The 20118-nt window shown below is 43.6% G+C and overlaps 1 protein-coding gene across 2 annotated transcripts in view; it reads left to right on the top strand.

The window, feature by feature from the left end:
* ATP8B1 (ATPase phospholipid transporting 8B1) overlaps nucleotides 1-20118 on the top strand; it is a 546944-nt gene that overhangs the window by 293554 nt on the left and 233272 nt on the right. For both annotated transcript variants that reach the window (XM_085630200.1, XM_085630201.1), the window contains exons 15-17: nucleotides 5341-5497; nucleotides 5628-5816; nucleotides 18908-19020. In XM_085630200.1, coding sequence (XP_085486326.1) covers nucleotides 5341-5497; nucleotides 5628-5816; nucleotides 18908-19020 — 459 coding nt within the window. The remainder of the gene's footprint in view (nucleotides 1-5340; nucleotides 5498-5627; nucleotides 5817-18907; nucleotides 19021-20118) is intronic.

Here is a 20118-nt window from a genome sequence, read left to right as displayed (position 1 = left end):
CTTGGGAGGCAGCACTGGCCCAACTGTACCATTAAGAGGGTGGGTTAATTCTAGAGTTAAAGCTAAACAGCTATGCCACTAAAGCTGAACACAGGCAAACAGTAACAGAGCGGGAAACCAAGAAAAAAACTAGTCCCCAGAGAAGAAATGAAGAACTACTGCGTAGTGAGCCAGTACTTAGTAGCTTCTGCGTGGGAGGAACAGAAGAGAAAAGGAGGGACAAAGAGGCTGGACTGGCCACTAGCAAGCAAGGATTTTTAAAGGGCACTGAAACAAACAAATCAAGAGCAGGGGGATGGTTTTAAGCCACAAGAGAAATTACAATAGGTCTCGAATGCTCGATCTAGAAATGGGGCCATACGTATCTGGTACAGTCCCAGTGCAGAGAGGGACACGGCAGGGATGCCCACTGTTTCCCCATATCTTTGCTTTGGTGATAGAGCCTCTTGCGGAACCGATAAGGACGCAATTAAACGTTGGTATCCCTCTAGGCGAAGTCACGCACAAGGTGTCATTGTACGCAGACGATCGCCTAGTCTACCTGAGGGACATCAATGGCGTGCCTAGACAACTGGCCCAGATCCTTTGGGACTTTGCGGCCATATCAGGGCTGAAGGTAAACAGTGACAAATCTAAACTATATTCCTTCGGAGAGGGGATCCGGGACTAACGGGGGAAGGGTGCAGTGGAGCATGGTCACATTTCGTTACCTACTTTGCTAACCTGCCCATTAACGTGCCTCCCCCCTTCTTTGCCACTCTGGTTAAGATGGCCAGGGACTTTATATGGATTGCCGGCCGGCATAGAGTGGCAGTGAAGAAACTATATTTGCCCACAAACCAGGGAGGCTTTGCGACCCCCCTGCTTCGAACACTACTACCTGGCAGCCCAACTGCAATGGATAGCCAGATGGATGGCAGACCGACAACGAGACGACATGGCAACCGGGCACCCACCATGCACACTACCCCAGCTTCTCAGGCTCTTCCATCCCGGCGCAAAAGCAAACCCCCCCGAACCCCTGATGCTCAACGTGGCATACAGATGCTACAGCAGGAGCCTCTACATAACCCAACACAACACCCTACACCCCCGCACTCACTTTAGAAGGTACCCCTAGAGGTCAATCTGCACTTACAGCCACCGAGTTACCGAACTGGCACGTGGCAGGCATACAGTCCCTTGAAGACCTATATCGCGACGGATCACTCGTTCCCTACGCGACAATGATAGAAGATGAGGGGCTCCCCCAGGTTAATTCCTTCTGCACCACTCACTATTGACTGCACTCACAGTGGAATGGGGAGATCTCACTACTGAGCCACAAACACCTCACCATGCAATATATACATGTCATGGGACAGGGCAAACACCTCTCATTCAGGCAACATACAGCGATCAGCCTAGACCACCTCCGGCACAAGTGGGAGCACGATCTGGGCCACCAACTCTCGGATTTAGAATGGACGCAGGTGCTGGCCAGTCCATTGAACATCCCCAGAAACATGAGATTCAGGGAAATACTATATTGTATCACTCTAGAGAGCGTATTTTATGCCTGCCAAATTCAAGATATTTTAACTGCACCGACTCTCCCTGCCCCAGGTGTGCCACGCTTGATGCCGACCTCAAACATATGTTCTGGAGCTGCACCAGCCTCACCGCATACTGGAGGGAAGTAGCGATACACTCCATACCTGTACTGGATGCAATGTACCCTTAGACTGGCCGACATACCTGTTACACAAATTTCACAGAACCCGTAGCACCAAGATAACCTCTAGGTTTCTACACTTGGGCACAGTGGTAGACAAGCGATTAATCACCAAAAGATTGAAGGCACCTGACCCCCCACGCAATCAAGCGTGGAGGCACTCTGCGCTCGCATGGGCTAGAGCGGAAACCATAGCAAATCGACGCAAATAAACTATGGTCCTAAGAAAAGTTCCTATCTCTGCAAACTGGGGCGCAATCCTGACCGCGCTGCATCAGGGTATATGCGCACTAGACCCGTCCTCGCAAGCGACCAATTTGGCAGTATGACGTCGCCCACATGAGCTGCACTTCCACACTAACCCAAGGCACTTAGCCTAAGACCATGTAATACACAGCCACACTTCAGCGCAAGCTCTTGCAAAGAGCCACATGTCAGGGCAGCAGGTGTGGATAGAATAGGCGAGGCCCACACAGGAGGGTGGATGGGATTATCCATCTCAGCTCCTAGGTTTGTGTTCCCTTTCCAAAGTTGTCAGCTGTGCTACTCAATCATTGTCACTTAAGCACTACTAGTTACTACATGTTACTCATCACGCAATAACAAAGCAATGGTAGTCCAGTGAGTTCTCATACATCCTTAAACAGTTATGGCGATTTACATCATGTTAAGCTCCTGGGTGCCACTGCTCACTAACATCTCCGGTATAAGTAACTGTGACACTGTAATTACTAAAAAACGTATGATGTAACAATAATGATGCTACTTCATACTAATGTATGTTGTGCCAAAGCAGTTGTTAAAGATGGAAAAACAAATAAAATATATATATTGTTTTAAATGAGGATTCAAGCATTTAATTGGTTTTAAAAAATGTAATGCCATCTGCCCTTCCTGACATTTTTTCCTCTCGTACTCTTTAATTGCAAAGTGAGTGTGAACTTCACTCGGGGCTCCCAGGCTATGGCTTCAAAGTACTTGAACTCTTCCTAGATTCATGCAAACAGCCCGTCATCCTGTGTTCGCATCTTCCTGGCTAAATCCCGTCTTGGCAAACACAAGGAGATGAGGGATGGAGTGCTGAAACTTTTCAGACACTTGCCCCCAGTCACAGATCTGGGTTGAATCCATCATCGTTCTTTAGCTCACTTCGCCATCCCATTTCATACCCAACCATATACAAATCAGTCTTGATCCTGTTCCTCATGGGAACAGTCCAGCCTGAACTGCCAAGCCAGGTCTTCCCTGTACTGAAACAAGCATCCTGCTACCGGTTTTGGGGTAGCACCCCTCATCAACCAGGGTAGCTTGAATCCAGTGGTAAAGTTAGCAAGGGACCGACGTCTGGGCATACCCTGCCAACTTGGGGCAAACAAAGCTAACACTAGGAGATGATGGATGGAGCGCTTCAACTTTTCAGACACTCACTCCCAGTCACAGATCTGGGTTGAATTCATCATCGTTCCTTAGCTCACTTCGCCACCCGAGTTCAGAACTAGCTCTTGTTCATTTTTATTCCGGCCAATTATTGCACCTCTGGCCTGCTTGGAGAGCGGACGCTGCTTAGTCGCTAATATGTATTCCGATCTGCAGGATTTTCTAAATAGTGCACGCATTGTAAGGAGTTAATTACTTGGTAAAGGCTCGTCTGCTTATGACGCTCTGCTGGAGCCTATAAACTCCGCCACGCGGTGGAGTCGTAGTTTTTTGCAGAACTCCACTCTCCAAGCAGAGCGCCGAGTAACAAATTTGCCGCCCACCCCTAGCTATTGTCTCTTCAACGTATCCTCTTCAGATACGTAACTTATTGTGATTGGCCCTATATCAGCATTGCTGCTAATGTTGTTACGTTGGGCATCACCAGCTCATTAAAAAAAGTAATAAAATATTCACTGTTAAGGACCATTGGTTGGGTTTAGGATTATGGTAAGGACACCATATTAAAAAATATACAGTTAAATTACAAAAAGAGTACATACAGTTTGAAGGATTATAGTATGGGTTAGGAATAACGATCAATAATACGATTTTTTGTTGTTGGTTTTTTTTTTTTTTTTAAATGAAGTTAAAGTAATTGCCATTAATGTAATTACTTTTAATTCAGTTTAATATTAAACATGAATTGTTATACAATTGCCATTGGGCTAAAGGTCTTCTAACTAAATGTTTATTTGAATTACTTTAACTCACATAAGTAAAATCAGTGGGTATTAGGTTTGGAGTCCATTATTTTATTTTAAGTGAATATTATTTATAAAACATAGTTCTTTTTATTTGTTAACTTTTGAGTGGCACCAAGAATAGTAATGTAAAATATTTAACACCGATTAGGGCTAATGGCAGGATTTGGAATACTCGGAGTATAAGATTTTATTATAAATTAATGAAAAAACAGAATATTTGATGCTAAATAAAAATATTGGTAAGGTGTTGCATATATCTGGCTGTGGGAGGTGACTGGGTTGTGAACAGAATGCTGGTGATGGCTTGGACCTAAATTGAGGGTAGAGGCTGTAGGAGGGGTGGCTGGCATCATCAATGAGGATCAGAAACACTGAAGTGGTGATCTCTGAGAAGGGGTCTTTCACCACTTACTTCACACCAAGAAGGTTCCAGTCACCCGCCGTAGCAGTAGATGTCTGAATAGCAGTAAAGGCACCTCTCAGCTGCACTTCAATCCACCAACAGGTTTATTGTTTAGGACCCTGTTCAGGGTAGCCAGCGAAAACACTAAAACATAAGAGGGGAATGAGACAACCACTCCACTTGGAAATTGCAGCTCCTAGTTACCCCTTGGGATCCGCGCCATATTAATTCATGGAATGGCTGGTATCTTGGTAGGAAAGTCCCAGTTGAAAAACTTCCTGTCGTTAAACTTCCAGTAAACTCCCCCTTAGTCCAAGTCCTTGTTAGATAGCTAGTCCTGACCTCTGCAACTACTGCAGTCCAGCAGCACTTTAAGGACTGGACCTTTATATCCAAAGAAAGACTAGATTGAGGATGCAGATGCATGATTTACTATAAGGTCTATGAATAGTACTAAAGGACACTAACCCATTGAAACTGCTAACACAAGGACTCTCCCTCCAGTCGCTATCTTGATTATATAATGTTCAAGAACCTTCACCGATCTCCATGAGCTATACAGTAAAGGGAAAATGCTGACAAGGTAGATCAATTCAACGACCCACTCTCAAATGGCAACTGTGGAAATTGAGTGGTCCAGCCATTGAAAAGACATTTAGGAGTGGGGAAAAAGCTTTAAGTGGCTTTCTTTTCCTCATGACCAAGGTATGATTTGTTGCAGGGTGAGCGATCTGCTGTTTGGATATAGTATTTAATTCTGGCCATGAACAGAAACTTGATATAGTGCTAACATGGAACAAACTGCGTCCTTGCAAACAGTAATCTTTCAGTTGATTAAAGCATTATGAGGAAGCATGGAGAATTAGTATGTACCGGAGCATTTGAAAAGGGCTTGTGCTACTTAAAAATATTTTTTCTCCTATCTTAGTTGTATTGCAATGTCTGTGTATATTTATAGTTTAATTTAATTATTTTATTATTCAGTGCATTATGTTTCTGGTAACTGAAAATCCTATTTATTTGGCTTTTTTGTATTTCAGCAGGTTGATTTTAGCTGGAACATGTATGCAGATGGTAATCTTACATTTACTGATCATTACCTAATTGAACAACTCAAGTCTGGAAACGACCCCTCTGTTCATATGTTTTTTAAACTGCTCGCACTTTGTCACACTGTAATGGTGGAACGCGCTGATGGTAAGTATTTTTGGGCTACATATAAAGGTCCAAAACAAGGCATCTAAGAAAGTTTTGGTAAAGATAACTTTTTTCAAGTGCTCTTGTCCATAAGCAGTGTTCTTGTTTTCTTTTTTCAAATTTAAAATAGGAGACCTAACCTATCAAGCTGCCTCTCCTGATGAAGGGGCATTGGTAACGGCTGCTAGAAACTTTGGGTTTGCCTTACTCTCCCGAACCCAGGATACGATCACAATAAGTGAGATGGGAACAGAAAGAAAATATACTCTTCATGCTCTTTTAGACTTCAACAGTGATAGAAAACGCATGTCTGTCATTGGTAAGTTTATTTTATCACTGTCCAAATAACTGCAAAAGTAATAGGAGCATGCTCTAGAAAGATAAACAGGGCAGATTATTTTTTCATTAGGATTTCGTATATGTATCAGTGACAATAGACCGCTTCCATTAACTTGCCACACCCACTTAATATTTTAATTCACAGCTATATACCCTGGACTCATTGTGCCAAATCATTCTTTCGATCTGATGATAAATGTGAATTTGTCCCCTTCCACCAGCATGTATTTAATAGGAAACATATCCTGTATACTTGCATACAATTTTAACTTGATTAGAACCACATCAGCATTTGCTCGTCTTTCTAGCTATAGTTAACTTAATGCTCGCACATAAGAAAGAAGAGATATACTTATTCTTAACAAGAGGAAATGTATCTGAAAATTGTAGTTGATTTAGTTTTCTTTAGGGCCCAGAGGGAATAGGTAACTGGTAATGAGACAATTTGTCTTGTACCTTCATTTCCGTTAACCCAGTGTATAGTTTTCATTCAAATATTCATAATTTTCTAGCTGAATTAGGAATATTGGATTCTTCTTGTGAGTTTGTGAGGTCTATATTCTTTTGGGGTGTCCGGAATCAGTCTAGACACCAGTCCCTTTGTTTGTTACATAAACGCACAGATCCTGTGTATTTTTAGGAACTACACGACATGGCGCAGCCAACGCTGGTTTGGTTCTTATTTGAGACAAATCTCAGTAGTTCAGTCATGCTTTCTAAGAGACCACTACTCCTATTTAACCAGAGACATCTAGAGTGGGAAGGAAAATCCGTCTCAGCTGAGTAGGTATATCCTATTTATTGGCTGTAGGTTTGTTCAAGCTTGAAGGATTATAGTTCTCCACATTGTGCAAAACCTTATCTCATTTTCCTGTGAATGCAGGGGAAGATGAGCTTAAATGTGCTCTTTCACACTTGCATTGAAGTTGAGAAATCTGAAGAATACTTTCCATACGTGGAAGTAGAAGTCCCCGTTCATCTACCAAGAACACATTAATTGGTTTAATGGCACCCTCCCCCACACCACAGAAAATGTGAGACTCGGTCCACTCTGCAGAGAAGGAGCGACCTGGCTGGTCCTAGCTGCTTACACATCACATCAAGAGACTGATACATTGCAAGCAGCAGAATTATGTACACTTTACAGAGAAGTAGTAAAACTATACAGAAACCTTACACAATTTGTAGTGCGAACACTTAGAATTCAACCTGTGAGGATTACTCAAGGTGGTCAACCTCAAATGAGTATGACCAATAACAATCCACAAACGCTGAACGCGATTATGTGAAGAATGCCCACTAAACGTGAGCAAATGCTGTTCTGGATAGCACAGGTTGAAGTAGTATTTCCCCATATGGGGTCGTAGGAAAAACACAATGCCAACAATTTGCTTGCCAATGAGGTTAGCTCCCTTAATAGAGGATTGTACCACTTTGGGTACAGTTTTCAATGCCGTTTATACTAGAAGTCATGGTACGTCACTCAATAGCAATCATACCAGAAGTACTGAAACAAATACAGAATGAGTATGGGGCAGAACCTGCCCTTGACTTGGGGATGAAACTGATTGGCAATTTTGCCCAGGTATCAACAATTTTGTTAGGTAACATAAAAGGGGAGTCTGCAGCAGTGGCTATATGCCAACGCCTGAGTAAAGTTACTCCTGCCCAACAGGAGCAAGAACCACGTAAGATTATCGAAGAATCCTATGCTTCGCTAGGTAGAGATATCCTGGAAACTAGACCTGGGAAACCAAAAATAACGAGCAAACCTGAAAAGGATAACTCAAACCAAGCACCTGATTCTTCTACAAAGAAATGGAATTACAAACAAAAAATAATAAGCAGAATCCGTCATGATCATGGGGTTGGTCTCCTCAACATGAGCCCTCGGAGATAAAATACAATCTTAGGAACCGTGATTATACTAAAACACCTGACCGGTATCAGGATACTGATACATGTTCCTTTCAGGGTTCATCAAAACACTCCAAGAGGGAAGGACGGTCAGAACACAGATCAGAAGAGTGAGACAAGCCAAAAGATACACATCGCTCTTCAGACTACATTATCAAACAAGATAAAGCCAAAATTAAACCTCAATTTAAAAAGAAGGTAGTTGGCCTTAAAATAAGAAATGCCTATGCTACTGAGGACTCTACTACAGAATGGGCTCTTTACGATGCTAGACAGTGCAGCAGAAGTACCAATAGCTCACCAGACCCTGATGGAATTTCTGTTGACAGCAGCGTTGAATGACCATATCACGGTGGAGTCACCTGATAAAGTGTAAGTGTCCCACATTGTTTACACAAAATTACGCTCCAAATGGAGGGGGACATACCCAGGAAAGTGAAAGGTCTATTTTGGGAGAACCTGACATATGGATATGATATCCTTTTGGCTGAAAAAGATTTGCAGCCTGATTCCATTATGGAGTGCCCGAAGGTGGAAGATGTAATTTTACCGGCTTTCTCTGACCTCGTTCCAGAGTCCCTAAAACATTGATACTCGCAGGAGTGGGCATTAGTGCTAGCTCCCGCACTTTACAGCAATCATGTAGGGTGGGATGCTGAGTCACCTTACCTTTAAATTCTACTCCTACTCCACAGAGGCAGTGCCCAGTAAAACATGATGCAAAGAAACTAGTCAGAGAGATCTTAGATCAACTTGAATAACAAGGTGTGATTGAAACTGCACCTCTTCCATGAATAATCATTTGTTTCCCATAATGAAACATGACAATTCGTACCATCTAGACTACAGGCATTTGAACACATGCACACGAACATTTGCTGTACAAAATGCACACAGTGCCACATTAATGAATAACATTGTGCAAAAAAAAATACAAAACAACTCTAGATATCTTAAATGGATTTTTCTGCCAAATTATAGCACCTGAAAGCAGATATTTGACAGCATTCTATGCCCTCGGCTCTAAATGCCAGTTCTGAAGACTGCCCCAAGGGTATAAAAATGGCCTCGGATTGCTCTCAGCAAGAGTAACAGAGGTACTTCAAAATTGTGATGATGAGGCATTGTCCTTGAGGATATTTATCTGGCAGACTATGAGTTATTGGAACACTTGAACAGGCTGAACAACATAATTCTAGGGTTCGCCAATGTGAGCTACAAATGTCCCTTTAAAAAAATAAAAAATTGCACACCTCAATGTCTTATTTTTGAAATATGAGCTATCAAGTGAAGGGAAAGGCCTGACAGCTAGTTTTTCAGAACAATGTGCGCTGCTCTAACCTCCAAAGACTAATCCGACCTGATTTCAGTCCAACATTGGACTCTGGAACACACAAATTCTCTGATTTGTACAAGCTAACATGATAGCTTCCAAACACTTACACACACACACACACACGTGATTACCACTCATTTGGTGATCCGTGTAGTCGTGGGTCAATCAGGGTACATTTATCTCACCTTCAATGAAGGCGAAATGGTACCCATTGCTTACAAATCACATTTGTACACTAACACTGAAATGCGTTTTGCATCAACGGAACTGGCAGCAGTACACTGCTGTAGTGAGAGAAGGAGCACTAACAGGGGAAATACACAATTGTCGTGACTCTAGTACCAACCTAAGAGGCTGTTACCAAAGCAATCGTTCCAAACGCGAAAGCACTGCATCCGTGATGGATACAATGGGCTAATACTCACTGCAACAGATGTAGACTACAAATGTGATTCTATATTAAAAACACAAGCATTCCTGCAGTGCGAACAATATCCTCTCTCAAATGAAATAATGCCTCTAGATCAGTATGATTATATCATTTAAACTGACTGATCTGCCCGGCCTGCCGTAGGAAGTAAACAGTAGTACTGCACAGCATGTGTGATTGTGAAGGGACGTATGCGGTACGGCAAGTTCCATCCTAGTAATACACAGATTGCACAATACAGCTGGAAGAACTGAAAGCCCAGATAGTGGCACTAAGAAATACGGATCTGGAATTCCCCACACTCCTTGTGTGCGATTCATTTTTATTGTGTCCAGTCATCCAATGAATATCTTCACTATTGAGGTAATAATGGGTTTAGAGATTTCAGCGGTTGTACAATAAAGCAGAAGTTGCTTTGGGAACAGGTGGCAGAGCTGAAACAATGCTTGCCACGGGTGCATGTAATTCACACATTGAGTCATCAGCTTGTTGGCGTGCAAGTTGAAGGGAATTCATTGGCTGATGAAGCTGCCAAGGTGACAGTGTGAACTGCTCCTGTCACTCGTTCTAGTAGGAGGATAGACAGACGATAACCATCAATGGTACATGCAACAGCTCAGCCTTGCCAAAAGGTTTTCCACTCAAGTACTCCTACAAGTAAGATGCGCAAAGCATTCCGTATGCCTAAATTCCAGGAGTGGGGGATAGAGCAATACCAAACATGCTTTGCAGATTAGTATTAAGGGCCTGCACATGCAGGTATCACTGCAACTGTTTCACTACTAAAGCAGCGTTATTGGTGGCCAGGTCTCACTAAACAGACCAAGGGTTATGTCCTCAAGTGCGACATTTGTCAGCAGATGAAAAGTTCCACCGTAGCACGTCCACCACTACTGATATCAGCTCTCTTGCATGTATCTTTTTGGACCACTCCGGCCCCCTACATTCAGATTGGGCCTACAAGTACATCTTGGTGGCAGTGGATTCATGCTGTTTTACGGGAACTAGATGGATTCCGAGCATTACAAAGCAACATCCAAGTGAGACCCACCACCACGGGGAAGTGAAAGCTGTTCTGGCAAGTCCTACCTGGGTCCTGATGATTGGGAACCTGGTCAGAGAAAAGATAGTGGACAAAAAAGACTTTGGGCCATCTTACAAGGTGCCTGTACCTGACCTGGCTGTCGAAGGAACAAGAACAGTACTTCTTTCACCTCTTGCCGGCTGCAAAGACAAGAGATTTGTCTCAATTGAGCTGATCAAACCACATTATGTGGCCGATACTCAATAGTAGGCCAAGTGGGTTCTTGGGTAGCAACAGATTTCATCTCACTACCATACAGGAAGTTCAAATGGAAAGAGTAATAACGTTTGAAGATTCTACTCCACGAAGTAAAGGAGTTACAAACCATGGAATTCAACATGTACTTGTTGCAATTGAACAGCATTAAACTATAAATGAAACCCACATCTCAATTTGGCCTAACACCGACGTCTATGTGAATGTCTCAAACAGAGGCATCTAACAGTTTCACAAAACCTGCTGAGCTACCAAAGCTAGATAGAACTGCGTCTGGCTACTTCATCGATTTTGACAATTTCTTATTGTAGCCAAGTGAACCCGAGTTACCGCCACCGCCTTTTTCCATAAAAAAAGAATTTTTGATTTCTACCTTTGGCTCAAAAAGACAGTTTTTTTTTTCCCTAGCTACAGCTCTGGGTTGCAATTGGTCTACTGTTCCTACTCCTTTGGATCGGTATAGTGACTGTCTTCTTCTTGCTCCTTAATGGACATTACCTCCCAGAACGCTCTGCAGTACAACATGTGAACTTGGTCCTAAAACTGCATACATCGTCACACCTTGAACAGATGAACAGAGGGACCTGTCCTTAGTGAACATTACAGTAGTAGTTCTCCTATGATGTATATGGTCCTACTGAACTTTTAAGAATGCCACATTTATTTAAAGTGTCCTAGTGATATCACCTCTAGTACTCTCTCTGATGATTGGGACATTGAAACTGTGCATACTATGCTATCTAATTTAGAACAATCTGCTGCATTTTCAAATGATTTGTATGATGATACATATAGTTTTGACACCATGTTTTGCTACCAACACTATGGACACCATTTTTCGCACAAAGCAAGTATTCTACGTAATGTTTTCACTTACTATCAATGGGAACATTGCCCAACACCGCTGAAAAGTGGTTCAACAACATTTGCGCAGAAGTTTGCTTATTTTTCTGGGTCTAACACTTCAGACCTGACTTCTCATTACTATAATCTTGCACCTACCTCTGCAAAGAAAATATGCCTACTAATACTAAGCTGATCTACTCTGCTTCCTTTATATCCCGACTGTGTTATAGGGCTTCGACTTTTGGAGGGACACTATAGACACAATTTGTCTGGGGGACTAAAGATTGGCAAGTTCAGGGAACTGAGGCCAAAGCATGCCTCATACCACATCAGATGATTTTCCTGAACAACACAGTGTAACAGACTTCCTGTCTTGGGCTAGCCAAGAACAAGAACTCCTCAGATCCCTCACTTTTAGGGTTGGCAAAACCATACACTACAAAGTGAGAATACATTAGTTACCATAGTACAAAATGGTTCTTAAAATTCATCAGACCCCAATTGGAAGGGATGGTTGGTTTGGCCTATCGACACAAATAGGTGTCAAGATTCAGGGGTACCAGTGAAAGGTTTTGTTGGAAATGGCCCTTTTTGCAGGGTTATCCCAAAACTTTTTTTCTTTTTTCCCCTTTTATTTTTCCTGACCTGTGGTTGTTGGCTATAGGACTCTGGGCACTTTACCACTGCTTATCAGTGCTGAAGTGCATATTCTCTCCCTGTAAATTGTTATTGTGATTGGTTATCCATGATTGGCATATTTGTTATACCAATAGGTCCCTAGTAAAGTGCACTGAGTGTGCCAGGGCAGGTAATTCAAATGCTACTATTGGGCCTGCAGCACTGATTGTGCCACCCTCTTGAGTAGCCCTAAAATGGTGTCTCGGGCCTGCCACCGCAGTGCCTGTGCGCAGTCTGTGAACTGCCATGTTGTCCTGGCCAGTGTGCACACTTGCCAGGCCTGAACCTTCCCTTTTTTTACACATTAGACACCCCTATGGTAGGGTGCAGTGTATGTGAAAGGTAGGACATGTACCAGTGTGGGTAACATGTCCTGATAGTGAAATACGGCACCTAGAACTGGTTTGGACTGTATCCTGGACCCCTCACACATGTAAGAGCAAAGACTTTTGGGGGATAAAAGTAAGAACTGAAACCCCAGTAAAATTAGACTTCTACAATCAAGAGGAACCTCTGCCCAAAGAGATCAACTGAAGAGACTGGAAAGGAAGACTGCCCTTGCTGTGTGTTCTGGGGCTGACCTGCAGTTTGTTGAATCTACTAAGGGTGAGGAGAAGGGACTGTGCTGTGTACCACCCCTGCTTGAAAACCAAGGACTTTGCTGTGTGCCGTGTCCTGAGAGTCTCCAAGGGCCAGAAGAGAGCTGGCCTCCTGTTAAAACTCAGGAACACAAAAGTTTATCAGAAGAAACCATTTTTATCAACATCGGAGTGCGTGTCTCTGCACTCTGACTGTGGCCTCCTGAGCCTGCACTTTCATGAAGCTGCCAGTGTGCTTCAGACTCGGTGTGCTCATCGGCACACAGCTGGGGGCCTGTCGTGAGGACTGCGTTGCCTGGAGCGTGATCTGCCCATGTTGTGTGCAGATTTAGATACCGTATATAGGTTTCCCGATTTATGCCCTTGTATAGGTACAATTCACATTGCCCTTATTTGGACATAGAGATCCGGCCCTTATTTAGACACTGTCCATACAAACCAAATATAAGCATGGCCACCTACATCCGTCCATCCACGTCACAATGAATTCTTGGAAAACCAGACCCTTAAGCCTTTAGGAATTTCCCTCAGCTTGAATATTGATTTCTCTAAGAACTCATTAAATATGCATGAACATCTATTCCTTAGGGGTTCATTCATGACGTTCCTCTGCCTGACTTTTACGTCAATACTGGCATTCCTAGACACCTTCAAGGTATAAATATACCAGCACTTGCCCTGGCAAATTGCGGTTCCCGGAGGATTCGATCCAACCCAGACTACGCAGTTCGCCACGGCAAGTTCGGAAGGAGATGGAGCTCCAGCCTGATGCACTGACCTGACGCTGCCATCCTCCTCGCAGAGAATCCAGCTCCAGTGCTCTCTGACTTCCCTTGCGGGGGTTAGCCTATCGAGTCCAGAAAAGAGATTCCAACTTCTCCCATTCTAAGGTATGGAGCTGATTAGAACTTGGAGAAACTTTTGGCAACTCTTGGCTAAACTAAAATATAGCTAGCTACACTGAAGAAATGGCACCTACTTCAAACCTCGTACTGCACTTATGTTAGGTACACTGTGGGTAGAACAATTTAGATGCATCAGATGAGTATCACATTTTAACTTATGTTATTTATGTATGTATTTTCATTAATATATGTCATAGCTACAAACCATGCTATTGCAGTATTATTTTATCTTACTGCTAACCTCATACATATTGTACTTCGCAGTCTCTTACTATTATAGCTATTCATATCTCTTGCATGAGAAATAAGACTGTTCAACAAACCCTTTTATTGAAACGCCCGTCTCTCTATTTCTGTGCAACTCTGTAGAAACGAAGCATGCACGATTGACTGAGTGAAACTGTTATCTATTGTTTCCACGATTCCGAGACTGTTCCGATTCTAAAAGGAAACATAGTTGTCATGTTTATGCGGTTGTCAGACTAATCCCTTTTTGTATATTCGAGAAGTTTCTAGTGACCTCCGAGTTAGCTAGCACACACAAGTAATTAAGTTTAATATACTCGATAGAGACATACTGACCTTAGTCCTATGTCAACTCTATAGTGTATGCTATTCCAATGCGCAGAGCCTATCGGGGATATAGGAACTACGCTACACCCACGATCGTGACTTAGCGTGCTTTGTAGACTAGCACGCAGCTGAGGGTCTGCGGGGCGTCTGCTTTGCCCTAAATTGCTGCCTGTACGTAGATGTCACCGCTGCCAGCCCGGGGGCTTCATTGGAAGTGCTGTGCCCCGAAGAAATCGCAGCCGACGGCCTGGGGGCTTCATTGGAAGTGCTGTGCCCCGAAGGAATCGCGGTCGCCGGCCCGGATGCTTCATTGAGAGTGCTGTGCCTGCCTAAGTCACCGCAAGCCACGCCGGGATTGGCCCCAGCGCCGCGGGTTGCCTAGCGACTGAAGGGCTCGGTCGGAGCCGCGCCGGGATTGGGCAAACCCGCATCGCCTGAAGCAAAGAGCGTACTGTGACTCCGTCGGCCCCGGCCGGCCGCCTAGCAACTGAGGGGCTCGTCCGGAGCCACGCTGCCATTGGGTGGGCACGCCACGTTGCATCTGAAGCCGGGGGCGCTTTCCCGAAGTGAAGCCGCGCCGCCCGGAATAAAGACTAATTGAAGGCCTCCTCTGCTCCGCATACCAAAAAGTAACCGGCCCCGCTCTTGGACCAAAACCGGCACTGGGGGAGCAGTGTGCACTAACGCGTTGTTGCCGGCCGCATCTCTCCGTACAAGGTAATCTCTAGAGTAAGCACGTCCCGCGCTACGGTGGGGACAACCGATAAGTTTCTATCCTTGTGGTAACTAGCACCTGCTCGCGCTCTCCGAGTCACCGCCATACTGAATTTACAAGTGCCTCTACTCTGACAAGTACTCTTTCTAGAAAGGTGAACATTGATAAATTGGACTGCTTACACAAGGATTACAAAGAATACTACAAGGGAATCTTTTTGTTGTAGAACAAAGTTTAATGGTGTGTGTTGGTGTCATATCGTTTTTGATCTACCTAAGTTTATATATATAAAGATAACTTTATTTTTGTGATTACTTGTGTAGTGTCCATTTGTGGTGTTTCAGTGTGTTATTGTGGGTGTTGGTGCAAATACTTTACACATTACCTTGGGGATAAGCCTGTCTGCTCATGCCAAGCTACCAAGGGGGTGAGCAGGGGTTATCTACAGGGTTTACCCCCTTACCCTGACTAGAGTGGTGGTTTCTGCCTGGCTTTGGAGCAAGCCTCAGCCAACCAGAAATCCCATTTCTAACAGGTTTCATATCCATAGGTCTGAACGACACTATGTACAATCGCAACACTCTGGGGTGGGGACATCTTAGTGTTGGGAAGTTATGCCCCCAGTGAAACAACACTTATCCCTTCTCGGATGACATGGATCTTAGGGATCTTTTGTTGGGTCCCCAGAAGCCACGGTGCAAGTGCTTCTTGTATGCTTTTGCTAACGAGCTATGGAAAATCTCTCAACTGAGACTGAGATTGATAGGGATAACCTACAAAAGTCTTTGGCAGTGGTTGACAATGGCATGACCACACTATCATCTAGAATGTATTTCACTGGGCAACATTGTGTCTTTTGAAGTAGATCTAATGGAACAGGATTTGCCTATTCTCCAACATGGGCAATAGTAATTGCGGTCCATTCTATTATCAAGATGGATGCTATGATCATTGCATTCTAGCCACGTGCCCTGGCGTTACATCAACAGTACGACTCTGATCTCTGTATGCAATCTAATGGAATGACAGATGGTAATGGCACGAAGAGATGCAAAATATAGCATGTTGCACATTGAAAAATTGGACCAATTACCTTTCACCATGGCGGAGTCACCTTCCACACAATGGTTAATCCATGGCTACATTACACTGCAAGTCACGACTTTCCAATTTCAATACTGTCTCCAGTATCACCAGGTAGGCAGGTATGAAGTGCTGGGAGAAGGATACATACATAAGTACTGGGGATTACTGCACAGATTGCGATGTAGGAATGGGGACACTGAATTATTTCTTAGCGGTTCAAACTGTGAAAGTACTTTGAGTGGGTCTCTAGTTAGCAAATACATTTTGCTTCACGGAGCCTGTAATGCTTCGGTTGCCTACTTGTCATGTCACTTGAAGGGTTCCCCAGCTGCCATGATTTACCCGGTCTTCGAGTTGCTCTTGAATGGTAGCTATTTGATGCTGAACGATCAAGGCTGTTGTGGGACGATACCAGGCATCGCCTATCTAGTCACAGTAAGTTTCAGGGTTACTTGTATGCAAGTATTGTTTCCACCGACCCACACAGTTGGGGAGGCAACCCTACGGCCTTCATTGAATGTTTCCTTTATACGGTTTGGTTCTCGAAGAAGACTGAAAGCCATGCTTTTGCAGAAGGATGTGGCCTTAACCTCAGTCCGAGAGACTTTTGATCTCCAGGTTGCTAGGTCTTCATCTGAGATACAGGCACTAGTCCGAACGAACTTCCCCCCCCCCCCCCCCCTCCATTTCGAGAAAATGGTTCATCGTATCGTTAACATGTCGAATACGAGAGGGATCGTGCACCTATTTAAAAGTATAGGTTCTGAATTATTCTGAATTATTCCAGCATTCATACACTCTGTATTGGGAAGCGTTTTTGGAGGGCTTCTGTTGGTCCTACTACTTGTAGTGGGCATCCCGGTTTTAATTTTCCTGCTACGCAATAGACGGCCCAGTTCGCAAGATGGAAAAGCACTGCTGGTGCGACATTGTCGTGAGCGCATCATTCTCTATCTAGGCACACCTCCACTTCGGGAGCTAAGCGGGTATTGGTTCCTATCATTTAGACCAGTCTGGGTTGACTGCATCTTGCATGTGTTCCGCTGTGTATTCTGCAATACAAATGCATGTTGGACATATGTCTGATCCTCCCATCGGTTGCACCACCGGACATAGACTTACTACTGGACCCCATAAAGGTCCACGTGTATCAGTGTCCTCGGCATATACCCATGTTGATGATTGCATTCTTATAGCCTCCACGTGATCCACGGGATGCTTCAGTTGCTGTCGTAACGGACAACGGCTCTAGAATAGGCTCACAGGTATCGAGTTTCCGCAGCGGCTGCTGTGGGACCTGAAGAAAATCACCTTTGCTCCATTGACCTGATACAAGAGGTGTTACAGGAACCATAGTCTGCAAATGCAAGCAAAAGTGATGTTGCATCTCCCACACAGGACACACAAACATTTGGCTGTGTGATGGTAACAATTTGGCCTTTTTCCCCCAAAACAGGCCAAATTGGAATGCAAAACATAGCTTTGTTTTATTTTTTTGCTCTGTGAGCACCATGGCTTTCGATGTGCTCAGTTGGTCTAACAATATATTGACTCTTAAGTGGACATGTAGAGCTTTTGAATTTTAATGCACAAAGAACAATTGATATACAGAATGAAGAACAATGTCATACATTCACCCCAATACAGAGATCTTGGCCTAAATCCATTGTTTTTTGCTCCCAATCCCATTCCAGTTTGAACCCAGCCATATGCAAATAATTATTGACCCTGTGCCCAATGGGAACAGTCCATCACGAATTGCCGGGCCAGGTCCTCCCTGGACTGGAAAAAAGCAACCAAACAACTGGTGTCGTGAAAATGGGGTAGGGGACAAGCCCTTAAATTCAAGCAATGTCTTACGGACATTTTGCAATGAGCAACTTGAATTGAAATGCTATCCCTCCTCCTCAAGGCCATGGACATATGGCAGCCCTTTAGAACTTACCTCCTGCAGCAATCAATGGACTTTGACGCAGAGCATGCTTGAATCGGTCAGTGGCGATGGAGGGTCCTGAACACCTTGTGAGTAGGATGCTGGTCTGCTTCCTGGTTGTATTACTGTCACACAGACTGTAATACCACACTTGCTTGCTCCTCATTGTAATCCTTATGGTTTCTCCATGCAGCGCACAACTGATAAATTGCTGTGAATGTTCCTTACCTCCCTCAAGATTGTTATGCTTATTAGTAGCATTGTATATGATGCCTTATAATGTTGGTATGGAATTTGAGATAAAAATAAAATTATTGGGAATGGAGGCACCTGACCTTGTAGGATCTTGTGTAGAATGATTAAGAACATGGAACAGATTCTTTTTTTCACATGCAGCAGGTGAGGTTGAACGAGAACTAGGATGATGTGTTCTTTGAGAGGACATTTAAAGATTGTATGAGCTGTGGCATTCTGAATTACTTAATCTTTTGAGTAGTCTCTTAAGTAATGCCAAGTAGCAGTAGTTAGCACAATCCAGGGGGAATTGGTTGAGTTGTTACACCTTGTTTATGAACAATAGTTGTAAGGAACTAGAGTTATGTTGCTTAATGTTTTAGTAGAAGTCATTGGTCACTGGACCTTTTCTCTGTGTAATGAACATGATGGATTCTGTGAAGCAAAGCAGCTTTTGAACATTGATAAAGTTGGAATTGCTATTACATCTAAACTGTTTTTTTAATTATTTTTTATTAGTAACTGAACCTGAAGGCAACAAAAGACTGTACTGCAAAGGTGCAGATACTGTCATTTATGAGAGGCTGAGTCCTAATAATCCCTTGAAAGAAGAGACGCAAGTAGCACTAGATGTAAGTTTTCTTTTAGAAATATGTTTACATGTAATGACATTCCACATTTAAGGGGACATTTTACGTTTGTTATGAAGTATTATTTGATGTGTAGAGTTTGCAGTCGTTTTTTGGGTCTTGCTGAGTCAGCGCGCATGCGCTGCTCTGCAAGACATTTAGAAGGTGAGTTTTCAAAGTGCTACTGGCTGGCTGGCCGTCCACTGTCTTTCACCCTCGCGATCGCCATCACTTTCACTTTCGCAAAAGTAAAGAAATAGAAAAAAAATCTATTTCTTTACTTTTACTATAATCGTGGCACCCGCGCTTTACTTTTAATGTTCAAAGTAAAGCGCCGGTGCCGCGATTATAGCAAAAGTAATAGAAAAAAACATCTATTTCTTTACTTTTACTATAATCGCGGCACCTGCGCTTTACTTGTAATGTTCAAAGTAAAGCGCCGGTGCCGCGATGCTTGTGCTTTTATATCCGGCAAATCAGTCACAAGCACCCTCAGATTGTAGAAATGGGATGTGTGTAGATATCCATATGCCATGGCAGTGTGACAGCAGCACTGCTACCTTCAAAGCCAACAGGAGACATCCTTAGAAGGCATTCGTCTAATGACCTAACCTACCAGCACCATAAACTCATACTTACCCTTCAGGTTGCTCACTTTTGGGGTTGGAGCTGAATTGGGAGCCTTAATGTTAATTTTTAAGTGCACTCACGCTTCACAGCAATCTGGCACCCTACAAATCAAAAATAAGATACTTAGGCTCTTCACTCTTCTCTCCTAATTTCACCTTCTCGTGTCCTTGCTTAATTATTGGTCCCATCCAAGCTTAAATGGTTGTGTCCCTCGAAATAACACTTGTGTGTCCTATAGAAGAGATACAGGCAGATACTACTTTACGCAACCAGGCTACCCTCACCAGCAATGGCTTTACCAGCACAGCCATGATGTCCAGCACAGAACCAGACTGTGTCCTTTGGATGTTCCGTGCCCATTCATCACCACCCGCAGTGTGTGAGGCATAAACAACGGTGCTACTTAGCTGTGTAAACGCAGAGTAACCTATTTTTTGTAATCTACTGCATTTGTAAAAACATTTTGGAAAC

Source organism: Triturus cristatus, chromosome 2_1 (assembly GCF_964204655.1).
Source record: "Triturus cristatus chromosome 2_1, aTriCri1.1, whole genome shotgun sequence".
NCBI lineage: Eukaryota > Metazoa > Chordata > Amphibia > Caudata > Salamandridae > Triturus > Triturus cristatus.
The sequence above is the reverse complement of the archived record's forward strand: the minus strand, read 5'-3'. Positions and strand labels throughout refer to the sequence as shown.